Source organism: Natrix helvetica (assembly GCF_964273705.1).
Source record: "Natrix helvetica genome assembly, chromosome: 2".
NCBI lineage: Eukaryota > Metazoa > Chordata > Lepidosauria > Squamata > Natricidae > Natrix > Natrix helvetica.
The window spans coordinates 8,638,036-8,661,669 of record NC_138552.1 but is presented as its reverse complement, the minus strand read 5'-3'; the positions used below and the strand labels follow the sequence as shown (position 1 = coordinate 8,661,669).

General features: G+C 41.9%; 1 protein-coding gene across 4 annotated transcripts in view; it reads right to left on the bottom strand.

Moving 5' to 3' along the window:
• The window catches only part of ARK2N (arkadia (RNF111) N-terminal like PKA signaling regulator 2N), a 78,936-nt gene that overhangs the window by 10,446 nt on the left and 44,856 nt on the right, over nt 1–23,634 (bottom strand). For 2 of the 4 annotated variants that reach the window (XM_081942558.1, XM_081942560.1), the window contains exon 4: nt 1,898–2,098. In XM_081942558.1, the coding sequence (XP_081798684.1) occupies nt 1,898–2,098 (201 nt within the window). The remainder of the gene's footprint in view (nt 1–1,897; nt 2,099–23,634) is intronic. The other 2 variants (XM_081942559.1, XM_081942561.1) reach the window with 1 other exon arrangement.

The following is a 23,634-nucleotide window of genomic DNA, read 5'->3' as shown; positions in this document are numbered from 1 at the left end:
GGGGAGGGAGAGTAGAACGTCTAACTCCTTAGCATCGAGCGTGTTAGCATAATACTGTATAAGAAATACTGATGATCTGATGGTCATTTAGAAAAATCCTTTCTTAGCAAGCACCCAGAAGCCAAGAGGAACATATGTGCCAAATTTCAAGTTTGTAGGCTTTACAATTCTGGAGATTTCGTGATGAGTGAGTGGTATTTGGCTTTTATATATTTATTAATTTAATATATTTATCAAGGCAGCTAACATACCTAATACAGATAATCCTCCGGTTACAATGGCAACTGGGACCAGAATTGTGTGACTGTGTCTCTTAGCAAGACGATCCCAGTTGCTGTCGCAAACCCAAGGCTCATAGGTCATTAAGTGAAAAGTGGCAGGAGAGGACCAGGGAATTTCTATTTGAGAAAGAGATCAATGCAAACTCTAAACCCATGTTTCTTCTTCTATATCTGAGTCTCCAGACAATAAAGAAGATTGATGGGGCTTTCTAAAAACATGGCAGCAGACCAATATCAGGTGGAAAGTGCATTTATGTATCGCAAGCAATTCTCAAAAAGCATTTGCTACAATGTAGAATGGCGTTTTAACCATGTTTCTGCATCCAGTGCAAATTGAACATTGTCGGATTGTATTACATTTTGAAAAGAAGAGATATTTATTGCATTTCTCTTCCGCTGATGGGGAACTCATAATCCAACAATACAGCTCAGAGCAGCGGTAGCCTCAGCCTGTCTTTCCCGCCCCCCCTTACTTTGTATGTATTGTGGCTTACAAATATAAAATTTAACCAGGCCACTGAAATATCAATTTAAAACAAACTGTCTCCTGAAACCACAGTTTTCTTCTCATTAGCTACACTAATGAGTCTCCTTCGTGAGAAAGTTCTGAAGCCCTAGAAACAACGCAGGATGACATGTGGCAGAAATAAGAAATACGCTTCAATGCTCGTTAGAATGTTAGTCGAGGACTACCTGCATTCATTTGAACTGCCTGAAATTCCCGATTTCCACAATGTTCAACATTAACAACTGCAGAGATTCACTTAACAACTCTGGCAAGACAGGGCCAGTAAAATGGGTCAAAATTCACTTAACAACTGTCTCGTTTCACAACAGAAATTTGGGGCTTAATTGTGGTCCAGGACTGCATGTACCACAGGTAGGCAGATGTCTTTTTGCGCAGTGTTCTGACCTAGGCTTCCCAAGAGCATGAAGCAGACTCTTCGTGCTGATAGAAGCTCTTTTATTTAGGTTAAAGGGAATTCCTCTCCAGCAAAGTCCCGGCCAACAGTCTTTCAAGAGATTTCAACTACAGTCCTTTATCAGGCTTGGATTGCTGTCAGGCTGATATCTTCCAAATGCCATGCTGTAGCAGACAATACTTGGCAAGAAGTCAGGAACAGATCTTCACCCTAATGAATTGAATTAATTGTCTCCTGCAAACTCCCCTCCCCTTTCGCTCCTCTTTATTCCCTATGGGAGGGGCCATTCACCGTCCACCTCTGGCTTTGCTCCCAAGTCGACCCTTGTTCCTTAGCTGCTCCTTTCTCCCAGCAGCTCTGCGCATGAGCACACTGGGAACAGGCTCCAGCTGTTCTTCTGCCTCGCTGATATCCAACTCCGAAGGCAGCTGTAGACTGTCATACGGCTCTGGCCTCATCTCTGCCTCTGACACAGAGCACTCGTTGGAGCCTTTCCCTGACTCCAGGACTGGCCCATGTTCCTCCCCAACCTCCTCACTGTCTGATTCTGCCACCAGCTCTGCTGGCTACTGGCGGGCCACAACACACAGGTATTAGTAGAGGATCTAGATCAGGATTCCACATAGAAAGAGAAGTAAACCTTGAGAGGAAACATCAGATCTTAGCCAGACCAATGAAATATGTTCTACCCACTTGTCTCCGCATTCAGCTCTTCCAGCAGCCCTCTCGTCCTCCAAGTGGGCTCAGCGTCCTGGTTAGCGACGGAACTGTTGTGCTCTTGAACGGCTGCAGCTGCCAAAAGATTGTCCACGTTCACCACTTCTGGGTCAGAGTTTGTGTCCGAAATATCATAATGGGGCACGACGGGAGGTCCATCTGGAAAGGAAAGGAAACCTAGAGAGATCAGTGACGACACCGCAAGATACACATGCAAAAAAAGATTTACCGCCTTGGCTGTGAACCCCAACATGTAAGCATTTCAAAATAAACGGTACGTCAAATATGAACTGTTGCAATGACATGCGTGAATAAAATACTTAACATAAAAACTTAGGAAATGAATAAATGAAACAGACAGTTGTCCTTCCTGTCAAATCACAGGTCCCTAATTGTCACGGGAATTAGATAAGATGATTTCTATTTTTTTTAAAAAGAAAGTGTAGGCATATCTGTTTGGAAAATGGCTGGTTAAATCTAATTTCAAATATATGTCTATACTGAATATATTCTGATACCTGCATGCTATTTTGGTTTTAGAGTGTAACCTTTAAAAAAATTAGAACCCCGATATTAAAACACTTCATATGGTCGAACTGACATCTTCCAGTCTTAAAAGACAAATAATGGTCAAATTATCGTTTTCCAGGTCATTCATCTACCCACCCTTGCAAAAAAGAATGGATCCCATTTTATCCCCCAAGTTGCAGTATTTGTTGTTTAGTATGGAAGGACTATAAAAACAAAATTCCAGATGAAATTTTGAAGCAGAACACATAACAGGCCTATTCCCAAACTAGCTCCACTGGTAACAATGTCTATTAATACAAAAGAGGGAGAACTTTTTTTTAAAAAGGGGCACTGGTTTTGTGATACAAAGTCAGTGGTCCAATTCAGATGACGGCCAAATTCGCTGTCAGAAATATGTTGTAAGATCATGTATTCTTCTCTTCTGCATCTTTTGGTTTCTAGGAATTTGTCCAGAAAATGGCCTTCCTGTCCAAATGAGGCATATTTTGTGTTCCTATTTGTCATAGTTTATTTCAAAATTGGAACTGGAAACTTCAGTTTGAAATGGGCTTAAAACTACACAAAAATTTTTCAGTTTGCTCATTTGGAAGCCATTGCTGTTGGCTCCCCAGGGCTATCTCAGTGTATCAGGAAGCAAAGGAAGGAAGTGAGCATTGCAAACATGGAGACAGTCTGGGTTGCCAAATTATATCAATCATATCTGAACCAAATCCAAAATTACCATATTTTTCAGAGTATAAGACGCTCCGAAGTATAAGAAGCACCTAGCTTTTGGGGAGGAAAACAAGAAAAAAAATCTGTCTCCCAGCAATTTGCCTCCTTGCAGGAAACAGAAAACAGCCTATTCAGCTGATTAGCACAAGGGAAAGAAATCTGCCTCTGCCTCCCAACAATTTGCCTCCTTGCAGCAAACAGCAGGTTTAAGTTTAAATTTCAACACAGCCTGATTAGCACAAGCAGCTGATTGTCGGTTGGATCGGCCTCCCGACCATCAGCTGTTTCAGGCTGCAGGGATTGCCATAGCTATTGTCACCTCTGGGCTCTCCACGTGCCCCGTTTTCGGCCTCTGCGCACCACATTTTCCACCCGTTCCAGGTGGAATGGGTGGAAACTGGGGCGTGCAGAGGCAGCAATAGGCAATGGCAATCCCTGCAGCCTGAAACAGTTGATAGTTGGGAGACCAATCCAAACGATAATCAGCTGCTTGTGCTAAATAAGCTGTGCTGAAGCTAAAACTAAAACAGGCTGTTTGCTGCAAGGAGGCAAATTGCTGGGAGGCAGAGGCCAAAGGGTCTCTTTTGTGGGGGGGATTGCATCTTATACTTATACTCCAAAAAATACTCCTGCGTCTTATACTCCAAAAATACGGTAAGTCTATTTAGATGCACATTATTCTCCGGGAATTCCCAATGAAATACAGGACATTTTTTCTTCCAGTTTTCTTTTCAGAACAATCCTATAAAGGAAATTAGGCTGAAGGATGATTTTTTTTAATCTCAAGGGTTGCAATGGCTCAGCGGTTGAAGACGCTGACCTAGAAAGCTGACGGACCAAGTTCAGGACCTGAGAGCGTGCAACGGGATGACCTCCCATTCCTACCTCAGCTCCTGTCAACCTAGCAGTTCAAAAACATGCAAATGTAAGTAGATAAATAGGTACCACTTTGGTGGGAAGTGAACAGCGTTCCGTGCACCTTGGCCTATAGTCATGCCGGCACATGACCACGGAAGTGTCTTCCGACAATGCTGGCTCCCTCAGCTAAGAAATGGAGATGAGCAACATCCTCTAGAGTCGGACACGACTGGACCGGGGAAACCTTTACTCTTTTTATTCCCAAAGTCACTTAATGTGAACTTGAGACTTCCTAGCCATCACATCGCTAGAGGCCATCTATCGCTTTGAGGTTTCATTAACCCATTTGGGGAATCAGTGCTCAGCTTATGATAGTCCCCAAAAGGAATGTGGACATTTTCTATTTATTTCATTTACTCCAGATCCCGTTATTACACGTTTTCCTCGATCTGAAGCATAAGGCATTATGTTATATAGGCAGTGGTGGGATTCGAATAATTTAATAACCAATTCTCTGTCCTAATGGCCAGCTGGGTAGGCATGGCTCGGTGATCATGTGACTGTGTGGATGTGACCAACTCAATGTCACTCACGTTGATGGGCACTTCGCCTTAGCTGTTACAATGTAATAAGGGTTAACCAAAGAGGCAGTTTCTGTAAGCAGGGCAATGAAGATTAGGCTAGAAACAATACCAGAATGTTATCTTTCTGCCTTCCTTACAGCATTAGCCTTTAAATTTCTTAAATTTCTTCCAACAACTGGCTCTTCAATGCTTAGAAAGTTAACAACTGGTTCTCCCCAAATAGGTGCAAACTGGCTGAATCCCACCACTGGTTATAGGTATAAGTGTATTGTTAAGAAGTCTGAAGCATTTAAAGCAGGGAGGTCCAACCTTGGCAACTTTACGATTTGTGGACTTCAATTCCCAACTTCTGGGAATTGAAGTCCACAAATCATAAAGTCGCCAAAGCTGGATACTCCCGACTTATGTGCATACAAGTTAATCAAATTGATCACTTGATTAGAAAGGAATTTAAGATGGATCTGAAAATCCAGCATTGTTGCTTTCCATCACAATCAAGTTCATTTTTGGAAGCACACATGCAGGATAAGAGCTTGTGGCCCTCCTCCGCTGTTGCTTTCCAGCAACTGGCAATGAATCATCATCCTTAACAATGGTTTATAATCACTTCCATAAATTCCCCTCCTGCCTCTTTAAATGCATATTTGAAACCAGCAGCTGTCTCCACTGTATAACCCTCACCCTTCTGAGGACCTAATAAAACGGTTTTGTAGATAATGAAAGAGGAAGCCTCTTTGCTGTTCAAGAGAATCCGCCCTCACTTGGCTGTCGCTTAAAGGAAATTGGAGATGGTAGTAGTAACATTTACTCATAGCTTCTTTGGTGTCCTCGCATAAAACAGCTCCCAGCGCAAAGCCGGGAATTGCCTCTGACAAACATTTTAGGGAATTCGGTACGTGTTAAAAGACCCATAGTATTGGGTTCATATTGATTCAGAACAGGTAGTCCTCATTTACGATCACAATTTCTGTTGCTGAGCGAGACAGTTTGCTGTTCAGTGAATTTTGCCCCATTTTATGACCCTTCTTGCCACATTTGTTATGTGAATCGCTGCAGTTGTTAAGTTAGTAACACAGTTGTTAAGTGAATTCAGCTTCCTCCATTGACTTGGCTTGTCAGGTGGTTGCAAAAGGGGATCAAATGACTATGGGACACGCAACCGTCATAAATATGAGTCAGTTGCCAAGCGTCTGAATTTCGATCCCGTGACCACGTGGGGGATGCTGCAAAGATTACAAATATGAAAAAACGTTCGTGAATCACTTTTTTTCAGTGCTGTTGTAATTTGGAGCGGTCAGTATAACCAAACTGTTGTAAATTGAAGACTGCCTGTTTAAAAACAACTTTTAACATTAGAACAGCTGTTGTATGTAGTTGCTGTATTGCATGCAAGGAAAGCTTCAATCTGATATAACTAGAGATGACAGAAGAATAAACTGTATTGTAGGAAAAGACCTTGAAGGTTTGAAGATCTACTGGTTTAAACCAAAGTCTTCTCTTTGTTACCAGTAGCAATAGCACAAGACTTATATAGTGCTTTACAGCCCTCTCTAAGCGGTTTACAGAGTTGGCCTATCGCCCCCAACAATTTGGGTCCTCATTTTACCCACCTTGGAAGGATGGGAGGCTGAGTCGACCTTGAACCTGGTGAGATTTGAACTGTCAACTTGCAGGCAGCCGGCAGTCAGCAGAAGTAGCCTGCAGGACTGCCCTCTAACCAGCGAGCCACTGTGACATAGCAATAGCACTTATATATCGCTCCATGTTGGTTTACAGCCCCTCTCTAAGTGGTTTACAGAGTCAGCCTATTGCCCCCAACAATCTGAGTCCTCATTTTATTGAGCTCAGAAGAATGGAACGCTGAGTCAACCTTGAGCCGTTCAGGATCGACCTGCTGGCAGTCGGCAGAGTTTGCCTGCAATATTGCATTCTAAAAAAATGCATCACGAGGGCTCTTTTATAGGTAGTCCTTGACTTACGACCACAATTGAGCCCCAAATTTATGTTGCTGAGTGAGACAACTGTTAAGTGAATTTCATCCCATTTTACGACCTTCTTTTTGCCCCAGTTGTTAAGTGAATCACTGCAGTTGATAAGTTAGCAATCCAGTTGTTGAGTGAATCTGGCTTCCCCATTGAGTTTGTCTGTCAGAAAGTTGCAAAAGGGGATCACATGACTCCAGGACGCTGCAAGCGTCATAAGTTCAGATTCGATTTATCTGCTCAGGAACTGAGGAGAGAGTCAAAGTCACACTTAAGGGCTTGACTGAGTTGATAAACTGGGGGAGTCGAGCCGAGGAGGCATGGCTAAAGACTCTAAAATAACTCAGTCACCGGGAAGACAAACTGAAGTTGAACCCATGCTTGGATTCTCCAAGCAGCGCACAGGAGAAAAAAGATATTTGGACACGGAACTTCTAAACATTGACGTTTCCTTTAGTTGATGAATTTAAAAAACAAAGAATTAAAATTTTAATCCACAGTTTGCCCTTTAAAACGTTAGGCAGGTAAGACTCTGAGACAAGTTATGCATAAAAGGTTCCCCTCGCCATATGTGCTAGTCATTCCCGACTCTAGGGGGCGGTGCTCATCTCTGTTTCAAAGCCGAAGAGCCAGCGCTGTCCGAAGACGTCTCCATGGTCATGTGGCCGGCATGACTAAATGGCAAAGGCGCATGGAACGCTGTACCAAAGGTGGTCCCTATTTTTCTACTTGCATTTTTACATGCTTTCAAACTGCTAAGATTGGCAGAAGCTAGGACAAGTAATGGGAGCTCACTCTGTTATGCGGCGCTAGGGACTCGAACCGCTGAACTGCTAACCTCCTGATCGACAAGCTCAGCGTCTTAGCCACTGAGCCACTGCGTCCCCGTTCTGCGTTATGTTATGTCTATGTTATGCATAGAACATCTGAAATCAGTTTTGCAATTCATACTAAAAGAAAGTTACACAAAAGGAGTCAAATCTTAACTTCTTCCAAACATTGTTTGCTGAAAATTTGCAGTTCAAAAATGACAGCACTTTAACTTAAAAGGATAAATGAATGGTTAAATATGAGAAGGCATGGGGTTGGTGATGATGGAAAACAATGATTTTGCAATGAACGCTGATGACTACAGAGTGTGGGAGCAGCCGTAACAAATCGAAATTTCAATATTGACTGTCTGGATGTTGCATGCAGCTATATCGAGGTTAATACTTGAGGTTGGAGAGGGGTTTGCAGGTTTGAGTAACATGAAAAAGGAAAGCTATTTCTCCCTTCGACCAGTCATCAGAGTTCGTTGCAACTCGGCTTCAACGGACATTCCATGATCGATTAAAAAAAAAAAAAGTTTTAAGTGCAGAAGATACGAGGGTTAAGTACAATATTGACTGTTTTATTACCTAACCAATGACGGTGCTGTTCGTAATTCCCTTTGTCAATTTCTCAATGGATTGCCTTTAATTATCAGCACTGATTTCGTCCAAAGTAGAATCAAAACAGATTTATGGAGGTCAAATTATGCTTAGTTAACAGTAAGAACCAAGTCAAAATTGTACCACTCCAACATGTATAATCATGCAAAAAATGTAGAATAAAATGCATATACATGCAGAGTGATATTCTGATCACCTACCCAGAGAATAACTTGGGTGAAAATCTTCATCAGTAGGAAATACAAGCATAAACTTGCTATCTGTAGCGCCAACTCTGGTATCTTCCACACTTCCAAACAGCAAACCTTATAGCTTAGCTTAAATTTAGCATACATGAGACAGTGACAACTTACATGCTGAACAATAAGACTTATTAAGAAAATATATCCACTGCTTTTTTCCCCCCAAGTTTTCATTAAGACAAGAAATCAAAATGTATGCCTTCGCGCTGCGGATGGAACCAAAATACTGCTTTTTTTAAAATGCTGACTCTTAAGAAAGATGAAAATATGAGCAAATCTTAAGGTTCTCCTGGCAGGAAGCAAATAAACTGATAACAGGCGAGCAGAGGAACACAAAGTTGGAGTATTTGGCACAAGATTTTTCTGCATAAACGTTCCTACAGCTTATTAAAAAAATAGGGTTCAATGAAACTTAGGCAGGAAACTTACCAATAAGCTTTTGTTTACAGAGTATCGTATATACCAGTGGTGTGATTCAATTTTTTTTTACTACCAGTTTTGTGGGCGTGGCTTGGTGGGCGTGGCAGGGGAAGGATACTGTAAAATCTCCATTATCTCCCCACTCTAGGGAAAGGATACTGCAAAATCCGCATTCTCTCCCGATCAGCTGGGACTCGGGAGGCAGAGAATAGATGGGGGGGGCGGAGCCAGAGGTAGTATTTGCCGGTTCTCCAAACTACTCAAAATTTCCGCTACCAGTTCTCCAGAACTGGTCAGAACCAACTGAATACCAACTCTGGTATTTACGTGTGAATGGTCCCTTTGTGATATTCAATTTCAATGCTACTATGCCATGCGTATTTCCGTAGAATAACTCTACTGTGGTAATTAGGGGTTATTTCTATTTTGAACAAACAAGCATGGGATTGGATCCTGTGATCCGGAAATGTATTGGATGAGCACTTTCTCAAACCGGTATCCTTCAGCCAGAACCACAAACTTTTTCAGATTTGCTGTTCCTCTCATGTTGGAAGTGGCTAAAATGAGGCCTCCTTTAATATGCTTTAATTACTGCACAGAGTAAGTCAGGCACATTTCTTGCAGGATAGAAAGCCGAAATGAATGTCATGAAATGAACCGAAGAAGCTTCTTGAATGAGAAGCTAAATCTGACCACATGGAGTTGAGAGCGGGTGGCTTTTATGCCTTCTCTTGGGCTTTGCACTTGAGCTTCCTGTTCCTGTGCAAGCACATGTATTCTAATGATTGTTATAGGGGTTATGTAGGGGTCAGAGCTGGCTCTATAGGCAAAAGAGGAAATGCAAATCCTAGGTGTTTGTCTGAGATAAGATTGGTTGACGCTTGCTGGGGGTGGTGCAACTGAAACAAACAAACAAACAAACAAGAAAGCCCAGTTGGCTTTTGAAGGGCACCTCTCAGCGGTCGGTTGCTGATAGTTCGGACCAGTTCGGGCGAACTGGTAGTTGCGACCTGCAGGTAGGCCTCCCTATGCCCCCTGCAGGTCCTATGCTGTCCTATTTAGCCTTGTTTTTGATGCCACACCCATGTGCGCAAAACGCACATGCGAGAGAAGCACACACGTGGAAGGCTGGGCACGTGTGGATGGTGCACACACGAGTGAAGCGAGCGTGCATGCGCCCTCACATTTTCGGTGCTATGCGGACCAGTTGTTAATTCATGTGCCACCCACCTCTGGCACTTCTTAAAAGCTGCCAGAGCATTGGGGTAAAAAGAAATCCATGATGATGCTGAAGGAGGCTGATTAGTCTTCCACATGTTTTATATGTTGAGTTTTATGGAGCCCATAAAACTATTCAGGAAACCTAAAGAAGGCCTTTCCCCCCACCCAACCCCCCCCCTCCTGCTGCACTTACAGCCCTCATGCCTGCATTTCCAATAAAAGCACCATGTGATGAAAATTCCCCACTTCGCTGGAGGAAACAATTCTTCCGGAGAAAATAAAAGGAAACTACCACTTCACCAAAAAGAGAAAATAAGGCCTTGGGGTTGGGTCTCTGTACCAGTCTCTGTAACATGAAATTGATGAATACAAAGTGCAAAGGGAGAAGACATATGAAAACATAGGAAGAACGGTTGCAGGAATGAGATATGGCCAGTCTAGAGAAAAGAAAGACTATGGGGGCATGATAGCAGTCTTCCAGTATTTGAGGGGCTGCCCACAAAGAGGAGGGGGATCAAATTATTCTCCAAAGCACCAGAGGGCAGGAGAAGAAACAATGGGTGGAAACTAATCAAGGAGAGAAGCAACCTGGAATTAAGGAGAAACTGCCTAACAATGAGGACAATTAACCAGTGGAACAGCTTGCCTCTAGAAGTTGTGGGTTTCATCACAGGAGGCTTTTAAGAAGAGATTGGACAACCATTAAGTCTGAAATGGTATAGGATCTCCTGCATGAGCAGGGGGTTGGACTAGAAGACCTCCATGGTCCCTTCCAGCTCTATTCTGATTATTTTGATTCAAGAGCGAAATTACAGCTCAATATAAACACAGTAAGGAAGAGGAGGGGCAGGTAAAATAAAAGCAGATTTATGGGAGGAAAATAAGAGTAACATTCCGAAACCATCTAGGCTACCTTCCTGGAGATACATAAACAAGGTATATAGGTAGGAACATTCCACAGCTGCTGATTTCCAGAGTAAAAATGCTGTGTGGTATATCGCCACTGAAAATGGAGGTTTCATACACGTAATCCTCAACTTTTGACCCAAATTAAACCCCAAATATCCACTGCTAAACAAGACAGTTGTTAAATAAGAAAGACAGTTTGTTAAGTGAATGCGGCTTCCCCTGACTTTGTCACAAGTGATCCAAAAGCGATCACATGACCTGGGACATGACAACTGTCATAAATACGTGTCAAGTTGCCAAGCTTCTGGATTTTGATCACATGACCAGGGGGATGCTGTAACGGTCTTAAGTGTGAAAAACTAGGTCATAAGTCACTTTTTTCCGTTCGAAAGATCACTGAACCAAGTTGAGGACTCCCTGTATAACTTTCACGCCTTACAGCCGGGTTCCCTTCCAAGATGTCTAATCTATCGATATCTATACCTATCTGCATCTACAATTACATCTGAATCCACATCTACATCTACCTCTCTATCTCTACATATCTACCTACCTACCTTTCTTTTTCTTTCTATCATAGGCTGTAGGTATGTATGTTCCAGCATAACTCTGGAACGCCTTCAGCAATTTCAACCAAACTTGGTACACAGATGACTTACACTCTGGAGAAAAATACTGTGGGAGTAAGACACCCCTAACACCCCTCGGGATGTGTGCGTTCTGTTAAGAGGCCGCCTGTTGTGCCTTTCGATGGCTTCTACTGTACTGCCGTAAAATGGCTTCTACCAGTGGTGGGATTCGATTTTTTTTACCACTGGTTCTGTGGGTAGGGCTTGGCTGGGGAATTCTGGGAGTTGAAGCCCGCAAGTCTTAAAGTTCCCAAGTTTGGACACCCCTGATTTAAGTGATGGTTTGAAATCACGATGACGCTGAAAAAAAGTGACCTATGACCGCTTTTCACACTTACAACCGTTGCAGCATCCCCTTGGTCACATGATCGAAATGATGATACGAAGCAAAAGTTATAGGACAGCTGCCTAGCTAATGTTAAAATAAAAATGCATTTTCATAAATTACCAGGGTTTTTTTAACAGTAATTTATTTATTAACTAAATGCATTTGCTGCCTATTTCACTGTGCACATGATGTCTTGATATTTGAAAGAGAGAAAATGTGTAACCTTGAGGCTTCTGTTTACTTAAGATATTAGTTTCTGTGTTGATGTTTGCGGAAATCTGTGCTCTCCACTACTTATTTTTTTGAAGGAAACTTTGCACTACATTAAACTTAAATTATGGTTAGCTGTTAAATTTGCTTTGAAACTGCCGTTACCATTAGCCTTACCTTTGGTAACACAAATCCATGAAAAATATTAAATATTGAGTTTTGAGAAATATTAAATATTGAGAAAAATGTTAAATATTGGAGAAAGAGTGAGGGGAGTGATAGTGATTTGCCCACTTCAAACTCAAAATCTGAAGTGGGCACCTCGAATAACATGATTAGAAACTGGGAAATATTTTTATCTGGAGGCCTCTGTTAGTTCGAACTTGAGATTTAACAACTCTTCATGTTCACATTTGTTCAGATTTTTTTTTTTAAAGACTCATAGACGCAAATTATTAAAGGTAAAGGTTCTCCTTGCACATGTGCCAGTCGTTCCTGACTTTAGGGGGTGCTGTTCATCTCCGTTTCAAAGCCGAAGAGCCAGCACTGTCTGAAGACGTCTCTGTGGTCATGTGGCAGGTATGCCTAAACATTGAAGGTGCACGGAACGCTGCTGTCTTCCCACCAAAGGTGGTCCCTATTTTTCTACTTGCATTTTTACGTGCTTTCGAACTGCTAGGTTGGCAGAAGCTGGGACAAGTCATGGGAGCTCACTCAGTTACACAGCGCTAGGGATTCGAACCGCCAAACTGCTGACCTTTGTGATCGACAAGTTATGTGTCTTAGCCACTGAGCCACCGCGTCCCAACAAATCATTAGGATGACATAATTAACACAAGCAGAAACAAGTGTATTTTTCCTGAAGGACTCGAATAGTATTAATAAATTTACGCTTATTAACCTGTCATTCAGAAGATCTGTTCATCCCAGCTACTGTAGTTTATAAACCATTTTATGGCTTAGTGTTATGCATGAACCCAAACACAATCTACGTATATAAACTGTATGATAGTTTCCTGAGTAGGACAATTGGATTCATTCATACATTGCACTAAGCCATAGCTTACAAGTTATGTCAAGATTCATGCAATAGCAATAGCACTTAGACTTATATAGTGCCTTTACAGCCCTCTCTAAGCGGTTTACAGAGTCAGCCTATTGGCCCCAACAATTTGGGTCCTCCTTTTACCTGCCTCGGGGTGAGTCAACCTTGAGCCTGGTGAGATTCAATCTGCCAAATTACTGGCAGCTGGCAGTCAGCAGAAGTAGCCTGCAGTACTGCATTCTAACCACTGAGCCACAGCGGCAATGATACAAAGCCAAAATTACTCAGAATTGCAGCTTTGTGTGACACGTGACCAGTCACTGTAACTCACTAGTAAATCACAGTTAAAACAATTAATAGTTAAGTATGGGAGCCAAGGCAATAGGGGAAAAAAACACTTCTCAATAGGATAAGACTTAGATTCCAATTCTTTTTTGGGATCACATTTCTTACTGGGCCACTGACACTTCCAATCAAGCATCATAAACTGGACTTGCTTCCTGGAAAAGTCCTACCTCTAACAGGACCGGGCAATTGGTAATGGAATGAACCATGCAGGATGCTCTCTTCCAGTTCCTTAATTCCCTCTGGCTGGATTCAAACAAAACAATAACGACAAAGACAATACATTGTCTATGAACCCAACTCAATGAAATAAATCTTCCTGGGTTACTACAAACCAAGTAGGACCTGTAACTTGAATAGCATCTCCATGTTGTTCTTGACTTGTGGCTTACAGGACAACTTATACTTACTCAGAAGTAAGCCACTACTGAATTCAACTTCATTGTAAAAGCTGAGCAATGTAAAAACTATTTGGCAGCGTCAGACAACAGGAAGGAAATTCTGGATGGGGCTCCTTCCAAACATTTTATCCTATGGGGAGTGGGGTGGTTTCCAGGTCTTCTTTCATGATCTTGATCTTCTGAGGCTGCTCAAGGGAAAGATACAAAACAGCTCCCACAAAAAAAAAAAAAAAAAAGAAAGCACAAAGAGGAAGTTGCAGGAGGAGATAAAGGGAAGAGGAGTAAATTTAAGGGCTGCGTAAACTGGCACCTTAATACTGCGGTGACCAGCAAATAGTATTACTAGTAACTGCTATACTATTTGGGTATATCCAATATGAACCCAAATTCTTTGACGCCTCATCATTTGCAATTTGACATTTTCCACCTTTAGTCAGAGCAAGAATCTGAGCCACTAACAATTGGTGAAAATGAGCAAGAGTTCTGAAAGTAGGAAAAAATGACTGTACAGAAAATATACACTCCTTTAGAAATAAGATTTCAAGTTATTTGGAGCCAAACTTGCAAACTACTTGTTTGTTTCTAATGCATCACCTGGGTGGACCTTCTATACCCCATTAATTATTGCATTTTTCATGTTCACAAATTCTTTGATACAAATAGATGAAGAGACTGATAAAAAGAATAATTTGCTGATAACAAACATGGCGCTTATTGTACTGAAACCGGAAGTCATTACCCATAACTGAGATTAATGGAAGTGACACTTCCACTTTTCATAGCTGACCTTTGCTAAACCATGATTTAAACCGTAACAATATCCTTACTCTTGACTGTTGGGCTACAGGTAGTGCTCAACTGATCACCACAATTGAGCCCAAAATTTATGTTGCTAAGCGAGACATTTGTTCAGTGAGTTTTGTCCCCATTTTACGATCTTTCTTGCCACAGTCGTTAAGTGAATCTTTGCCATTGTTAAGTTAGTAACATGGTTGTTAAGCCTGGTTTCCCCATTGACTTTGCAGGTCAGGAGGTCACAAAAGGTGATCACATGACCCCAGGACACTGCAACCGGCATAAATACGAGTCAGTTGCCAAGCATCTGGATTTTGATCACCTGACCACTGGGAGGCTGCAGCGGCCATAAGTATGGAAAAATGATCATAAGTCACTTTTTTCAGTGATAACTTTGAACGGTCACTAAATGAAACTGTTGTATGTGGAGGACTACTTGTGCCTTTGTATAGCAGCATTTTAACAAAATCCAGTTCACTGGCACCAACATGCTACAGAGGTTTTGTGGAAAACAAATATGACCTTTAAATCATCTTTACATTTTAAGTTTATTTTTTGCAATGATTTTTAGAGGGTGAAAGTTGGAAAGGTTATGTCAAGAGCTGTTTCATATGTTAAGTTTAGAATCCAATCAGAAATAATATATTGGGAAAAATCTACCAATAAACCATATCTGATGTCTTAATACTCCTGTAATGCTTCAGAACATGACGAAGGCAAGAAAATTATATTAAGTTTGCGTGCTTGGGAAGACCTCTATAGCTGGCAACCTCCTCTGAACCTAATCCTAAATGTTTACCTGTTATCTCAGGAGCAAAACAAAGTAACTACAATACAATAAACACTACACATTCTTAATTTGTAAAAGGATGGCAAATTGATGCTTTATTCAAGGCAAAACAAAAACCAAACCAACTCGTCAAGATACTAAAGAGATTCCCTACTGTTTAAAACCAGTTAAATGTACACATTTTTAAGGTTAGGAAGGTATCAAATTCACATCCATATCAATATGATACATGGAAAACTATTAACACCAAACTTATTTTAGAAAACATTCACATTTGTTTTACATATTATTTCCTGCATAGCCTTTTGAACAGATACCCTAAGCAACGCAACTTTTAAAAAGCTGCTTTATTTCTCCTAAGATAAATTATGTAGAGGAGAGGGTAAGAAACCGGTTTACATATTTTTTTAAAAAAAAAACAACTTTTCCTTAAAAAAAACGTTCACAGATAAAATTAACAAGATGGATCAATGAGCAATAGCGGAAGATATCTATAAAGTACAGGCATCTAAGGTATTGCTTTAAATATCACGACCTTATTTTTGAATTTTTGAGTCCTTATCATCTCACTGCATGTCTTTTCACAAACTGCCTTCAAAGGGCGCTCCGCTTTCACAGACTGCTTTCCATGTGGTGGGAGCAGCCGTGAGAAAAACACACAGCATCCTCATACAGAGGTACTCAAACAAACCATTTGTTAATTCCCCACCCATTTTTACCATTGAAAATTTAGGTTGCGATCCTAAAACAAGAAAAAGCTGCAGTGAGTGACCTGTGTGGGATTTACTTCTGAGTAAACATGTTTAGGATCTCATTAACTGTGGAGAGAGGAATCAGTCGGGCATAAATTTAACCAGATTGGGCGACACACATTTTTTTTATTTTTAGCATAGTGAAAAAGTGCTTTTGTATTATTTTTTTAAATAATTCATTTTCACATGAAAGCCCAAATAGGAACCATCAGAACTTTTGACGTTTTTGGGACCAAACCCAACTTGTAAGGGATGTTTACTCAATAGTCTCTCCCAGGCATGAAAAAAAAATTAAACTGAAAAGAATTACAATAACTGAACAATGAATGGGTAGTCCCAACTAACATCGCTAGGAAGAATATTCAGTGAGCAAGAGCTTAGAAAATGTTTCTAAGAATAAAAAATAAAGACATAGGGGGAAAAGAGCAGCAATCCAGAAAGCTATGCAGCAAAACCCACTTACTCGTGGTCTTACCGTGTTTCCCCGAAAATACGACAGGGTCTTATATTTTTTTGATCCACGAAATATGGCCTTGGGCTTATTAGAGGGGGGGGGCTTATTATTTTTCAGGTGCAGGAAGCAGCAAGCCCACCAGCCCCTCCCTCTCCGTCCCACCATCTGCTTGCCTGCGGCCACAATGACCCAAGTTCTCCTTGCATCCTGGACTTCGCCTGTCCTGCTTGCTGGCCACAGAATAGCTGACTGTGCTGCTCTGGCCTCGCGGGAGGGGGGGAGCTCTTCCTGGCAGAACGAACGAACACACACACACCCTCCCCCTCCAAGGCAGCCACATCCCTTCACTAACTTGCTTTCCAGCTCCATTCTCCGTTCCACGTGCAGGACAAGAAAAGTAGACTGTGTGCCTATGGTAAAAAAAATACCAGAAAATACCTTCCAAGTTCTCGCAAAACAAAACAAAAAAGATCTCATGAAGTTGGAAGTAAACTAACAAACTACTTTTCTTGTCCTGCACTTGGCAGTGGAGAATGGAGCAGGAAAGCAGGTTAGTGGAGGGATGTGGCTGCCTTGCGGGGGGGGGGGGGGGATTAGGGATCTCTCTCACACCCACACCCCATCCTTTCCTTGGGAGCTCTGCACAGACGCAGAGGGGGCTTCGGATAGAGCATTTGGGGGATGTACGTCTGCGCTGAAATCCCAAGGAAAGAACGATTGCCAGGAAAAGGGGTGGGTGGGTGGGATTTTGCCTCTTATCCTATGTGCTGAGCTTCAGAACAGGGTAAGAGGAAGGAAAATCTTCCCTCCCCATTTTCAAGCTGTTCGCAAAAATGCCTCATTCCGAGCCTTCAATCCTGCAATATGCTGAAGGCTCGAAATGGAACGTTTTTGCAAACCGTTTGAAAATATGGAGGGGGATATTCCTACCTTTCCCCCTGTTCTGAAGGTCACAGACTGACAAAATCTTCCCTCCTGCACGCCTTCAATCCTGCAATCCTGGATAATGTGAAGGCTTGGAATGTGGAGTTTTTCAAACCTCTTGAAAATGGGGAGGGGGGATTTCGTCTCTTACGTATCCTGTTCTCAGTCTGTGCTGACCTTCAGAACAGGGGGAGAGGCAGGAACATCTCCCTCCCCATTTTCAAGCCATTTGCAAAAACGCCCCATTTCGAGCCTTCAATGTAAATATGCAGGTGAGAAGCTCCTACCTCCTGTAGGCATTAAAATCCATACTCTTGGGACATCGGAAGAAGCCCTGCGAGGAGACGCTGCTGCCGAAGTGCAGGAAATCTCCCCCCCCCCCAACCTGCAGATCGTCCTTTCAAAGAGGAGTTTCACCAGGATGAAGAGGTGGCTGAAGGCGCCGTTTGTGTCACCTTCATCCTGGTGAAACTCCTCTTTGAAAGGAAGATTTGCAGGTGGGGGGGGGATTTCCTGCACTTTGGCAGCAGCGTCTCCTCGCAGGGCTTCTTCCGATGTCCCAAGAGTATGGATTTTAATGCCTTCTTTTCCTGTTCCGTGGACGGAATTGCGAGCTGTGACTGTCACCGTTAGGAAAGGAGGGCATGAGGCATTTGGGTTGTGTTGCTTGGGTTCCAGCTTCTTTTGCAGCAGCAATTGGCTGCAAAAGCGACGGGCATTTTGCTGTAGGTAGAGGCCTGAGCGGCACCCGCAAATCAGCTGTTTTGTGAACGGAGCGGCCCAACTGATCCGATTAAGGGGCCAAGAAGCCCTGAGGTGACCGGGGAAGGGAAGGGCTGCTCCCTGTTCTGGCTAAACCCACCCCTTCACTAGGGCTTATTTTAGGGGGCGGGTTTATATTTTTGCCCACTGCGAAAATCTGGCATGGCCTTAGTTTCAGGACATGTCGTATTTTCGGGGAAACACGGTATATGATGTGTCCATACACACCATTTCCACATTTACTTGTAATGTTCAGGAAAATGTGGAGTCTTTTTTTTTTTATGGTCAAGGAGATGGGATAAAAAAGAAAGAATATTCTGAAAACAAACTGTGAACGAATATTTGGAAAACAAAACAAAATCTTACCATGTACTGCTTCCAGAGGTACGTCTTCTGGAAACAGGGATGACTCAGGGCATAGAAGAGTTTTCAACCCTTAAATCAGTGGTGTCCAAAGTTGGCAACTGGTGGGCTTCAACTTCTAGAATTCCCAGGTAAGCCATTCTGGCTGGGGGAATTCTGGGAGTTGAAGTCCACAAGTGTTAAAGCTGCCACGTTTGGAGGCCCCTGCCTTAAATGTATAGATAGAATTGTCCCTCAAAACTTAGCCTAAGTGGGTTTTAAGAGTCCAGGTTTTTGCCATTATCTGAACCAACAGGGAACCTAAGGCAGGTATCAAGAAAACAAGGGTGTCAATCATAAACCACACAACAGAAGGAGGAGGAGAATATTTGTTAATGCTTGAATCTGTAAAACGGTCATTTGGCATCAAGATTAAAAAAGCAGGGAAGGAACTTATTATGTAGCACAAGAGATGCTGACTAAAAGAAGAACAATCAAAATGATCACGCTATGAATTCTTTCATGAGTGCCTGATAACATTTTATGGGCTGCAAATGACAACATCTTTCAATTTGTAATTTACAACTGGCCAAATTTCAAGTCTTAACCCCACTATTATTTTACAATATACTCCAGAATTGATAGCATAACATTACAATTTGATTGTATGAAACACACCCACACCGAAGATTACTCTGTTTTGACAGGTGGTATAAGTTCTTATGCATGCTTCTATAGTAAATGTTCACTTAATCTCGTTCAATGTTCCCAAATTAATTTAACTCTTGGAGAGATAGATCTATTATTTTTCTCTCTCAAATTCCTCTAGCTGTTAGGATTAGTACGTTTTTACAAAATGAAAGAGTCCTCTAAATATACTGTGAATGCAAAAACTTGCATGAAAGCGAATGAGAACAGTGAATGGTTTATCAAAAACTTTCCAATTCACAAATCAGCCAATTTCCACCCTAAGTGATGGAAGAACCAAACATGGCAAGCAGTATAATAATTCTGTTTAAGATGCACAATATAGATGCTAGTATTTGTTTTAAGAAAATATTTACAGGACATACTGATTTGGTATATGAGTCTTTCAATTTCAAATCTTTTATATATACAAATATATACAAATAAACAATTCTGGCATGCAAAAGGAGCAGTTAAGGAATACATTGATTGGTCCTACAAGTAAGATACACAAAATAAGCTCACTAACTCGTAAGCTCTGCTGATGGAAAGCCAGGAAGAGCAAAACCAAATGACATCTCTTTTCTCAAGAAGGCAACAAGAAAAATAAATGCTGTTTAAAAGCCTAAAAGGAGGAACCAAAATGTGTTATTCGTTTTATAACGGTCAGCTTTTCCAGTCAAGATCTGGGTTAAACCGTCGCCGCTTGAGGATCTTGTTAAGTTTGCGATGGGTTCAAGCTGGATTCCATGATATTCCCGTTTTCAGGGAAGAGAGTTGGGAAATTGTTATTCAAAGTCTCTGGACCCTCTAAAGCCATTTCGGTATTTTGACAGCTGGCGTAAGAGTTAAAGGGCTGCTGCGGCGGAAGTCCTTGGCTATCCGACGGCACCTGCATAAAAATCCCTGCCTGAGGAGTTGAGGAGATTCTTTGGCCATCTAAGGGTACTTTAGGTTCCCTGGACTCCAGCTGCTGCTTGCTTTCTTCATCGGTGTCCAGGCGAGTGAGTTTTTCTATCCACATGCGAAACTTCTCCTCTGTCTGCCTCTGCATCTCGGCAAAGCAGTTCATGGCCTCTTCTAGGACGCTGCCTATGCAGTTCCTATCCCACACGGTGCCCCTGTCAAGCAATCCTGGGATTTCCCTGGTCGCTCCTCCAGATCCCCCAGCACGACTGAAGCCAGCTTGAAAGACATTGAGGCCATGGCATCAGATATCATTAAAGGAAGATAATCACATCCACACACATTTAAGGCATGCGAGTACGGCATGAATGAGCTCCACGCTTGCTCTAACTGACTGAGAGACACCGTCCCGGAGGAGCACCTGCACGTCTGCGCTCATAAACCAACCGCACATTTTTTGACTCTTTGAAATTATTTTCAGAAAATGAAAGTAACACAATTCCCATGTGCAGTTTAAGCCTTTGTTGCAGAAAGCAATAATAAATAAATTTTTAAGAAAACAACCTCAAATCTAGGCTGTATGCATATTATTCTTAACATAAAGTAGCCCTCCCAAAGCAGATCAGGGCAGTTCAGCATTTCACTTCCATTAAACCACTGGGGAGTATCTTTGGGCGTTAGTAAGGCTTGAAGGTGATAGGCCATCCCTGGTTGTACCTCAATGTATTACCCATAAACATGACAGTTCTATTCATCTTATGGTTACTGTCATTCTCTAGGCCTCTGAGATTTAAAAGAGGCTTAGCTATCCACCGGGGAACCCATACACAACTAATTATGTCAAACCAACTTTAATTACACTGCTTTAAAAAAAGAAAAGAAGATAATCAGACCAAAATCCCATCCAGTCCTGCATTCTGTTCCCAACAATGCTCTCAGATACCCTTTCGCAGCTTATGATGAAGACATGAAATTATCCTTCCAATTATGTTTCCCAGCAAGTCTATCGTATCATTTCCCATCATGACTAGTAGCCTTTGATATCTTGTTTAATTATCTTTTAAAAACTTCTAATTTGGCTGGGGAAACAAACTTAAATCCCAAACCTTGGAGACCTACTCTGTGGACTTTATTGGGGAAAAAAACTGTTCCTGTGGGCAGTTACTATTATGTTGCACAAATTAACAATTACGCAATTCTAATTATTCCCAAAGAAACACTTTGGAAAAGTCCAGACTTAAGGCACAATTAGGATATGCCCACTGAAATCAAGATTTTAAATAAGGTTAAGTCTGATGCAACTTTCTAATATGATACTCAATAGAAACGTAAACAAATTTAATTTTCAATTTGCATTCTGGTAATATTTAGTGCGTTGCCAAAAGTCATGGTATTTTGTCAGGGAATAAAATGGCTAAGGGCACAGTAAATAAACAAGGGTACAAAGAACAATTAGGATGAACACAAGACAGTGAACAATGAAGAAAAAAATGGAAATACACTAATTATTTCCAGTGGTTATTATAAATTATTTTCCAGGATTCTTTTGGTGTGGGCTTCATATGCATACCATCTGCATATTTTATCTGGTAATAGCTAACATTTTTGTTTTAGAGACATTAAAAATCTAATCTTCCCTATTATAAAATATAGCCATGATAGTGAAGGCAGAGGAATGTGTTTTTTCCACATAAATCTACAGCTGAGTTTGCTACAGCCTTCTGCAGATGATGTTAAAGTGAATATAGTACACTGGTCTATTAAACTGAAGCCTATGGGAATGTACCAGAAAATCATGGAGACTGAAGAATTGGGTTGTTTAGATGAACTTTTTGGATCCCCCCTCAAAATAGCAATATATAATTTAATATAAAGGGAACTTTATCAAATAAGTGGGCAAGATGTAGGCATACAGATTTAGCACCCAGGTAATCAGCAAATAACTGTAATTGGCTGACTTGTCTGGCTCAGAAGCTAAACAGGGCCTGATCCGGACTTGGATGGAAGGCAACCTAAAAATATAGAGTAGTAGGCTAAAGTAGGAGTCAAAAAAGCATAATGGAAGAAGGCAAGAATAAATTAATGCAGTGTACAGTTGTAAAGTTATGCCTATACAGTGGGGCAAAAAAGTATTTAGTCAACCACCAATTGTGCACGTTCTCCCACTTAAAAAGATGAGAGAGGCCTGTAATTGGCATCATAGGTAGACCTCAACTGTGAGAGACAAAATGTAAAAAAAAAGACCAAACAATCACATTGGCTGATTTGGAAATAATTTATTTGCAAATTATGGTGGAAAATAAGTATTTGGTCAGTATCAAAAGTTCATCTCAATATTTCGTTATATATCCTTTGTTGGCAATGACAGAGGTCAAACGTTTTCTGTAAGTCTTCACAAGGTTGGCACACACTGTTGCTGGTATGTTGGCCCATTCCTCCATGCAGATCTCCTCTAAAGCAGTGATGTTTTGGGGCTGTCGCTGGGCAACACGGACTTTCAACTCCCTCCAAAGGTTTTCTATGGGGTTGAGATCTGGAGACTGGCTAGGCCACTCCAGGACCTTCTTACGAAGCCACTCCTTCATTGCCCAGGCAGTATGTTTGGAATCATTGTCAAGTTAAAAGACCCAGCCACGTTTCATCTTCAATGCCCTTGCTGATGGAAGGAGGTTTGCACTCAAAATCTCACAATACATGGCCCCATTCATTCTGTCCTGTACACGGATCAGTCGTCCTAGTCCCTTTGCAGAAAAACAGCCCCAAAGCATGATGTTGCCACCCCCGTGCTTCACAGTAGGTATGGTGTTCTTTGGATGCAACTCAGCATTCTCTCTCCTCCAAACACGACGAGTTGTGTTTCTACCAAACAGTTCTATTTTGGTTTCATCTGACCATATGACATTCTCCCAATCCTCTTCTGGATCATTCAAATGCTCTCTAGCAAACTTCAGATGGGCCCGGACATGGACTGACTTAAGCAGGGGGACACGTCTGGCACTGCAGGATCTGAGTCCCTGGCGGCGTAGTGTGTTACTGATGGTAGCCTTTGTTACGTTGGTCCCAGCTCTCTGCAGGTCATTCACTAGGTCCCCCCGTGTGATCCTGGGATTTTTGCTCACCGTTCTTGGGATCATTTTGAGCCCACGGGGTGAGATCTTGCGTGGAGCCCCAGATCGAGGGAGATTATCAGTGGTCTTGTATGTCTTCCATTTTCTAATTATTGCTCCCACAATTGATTTGTTCACACCAAGCTGCTTGCCTATTGCAGGTTCAGTCTTCCCAGCCTGGTGCAGGTCTACAATTTTGTTTCTGGTGTCCTTTGACAGCTCTTTGGTCTTCACCATAGTGGAGTTTGGAGTGTGACTGTTTGAGGTTGTGGACAGGTGTCTTTTATACTGATGACAAGTTCGAACGGGTGCCATTGATACAGGTAATGAGTGCAGGACAGA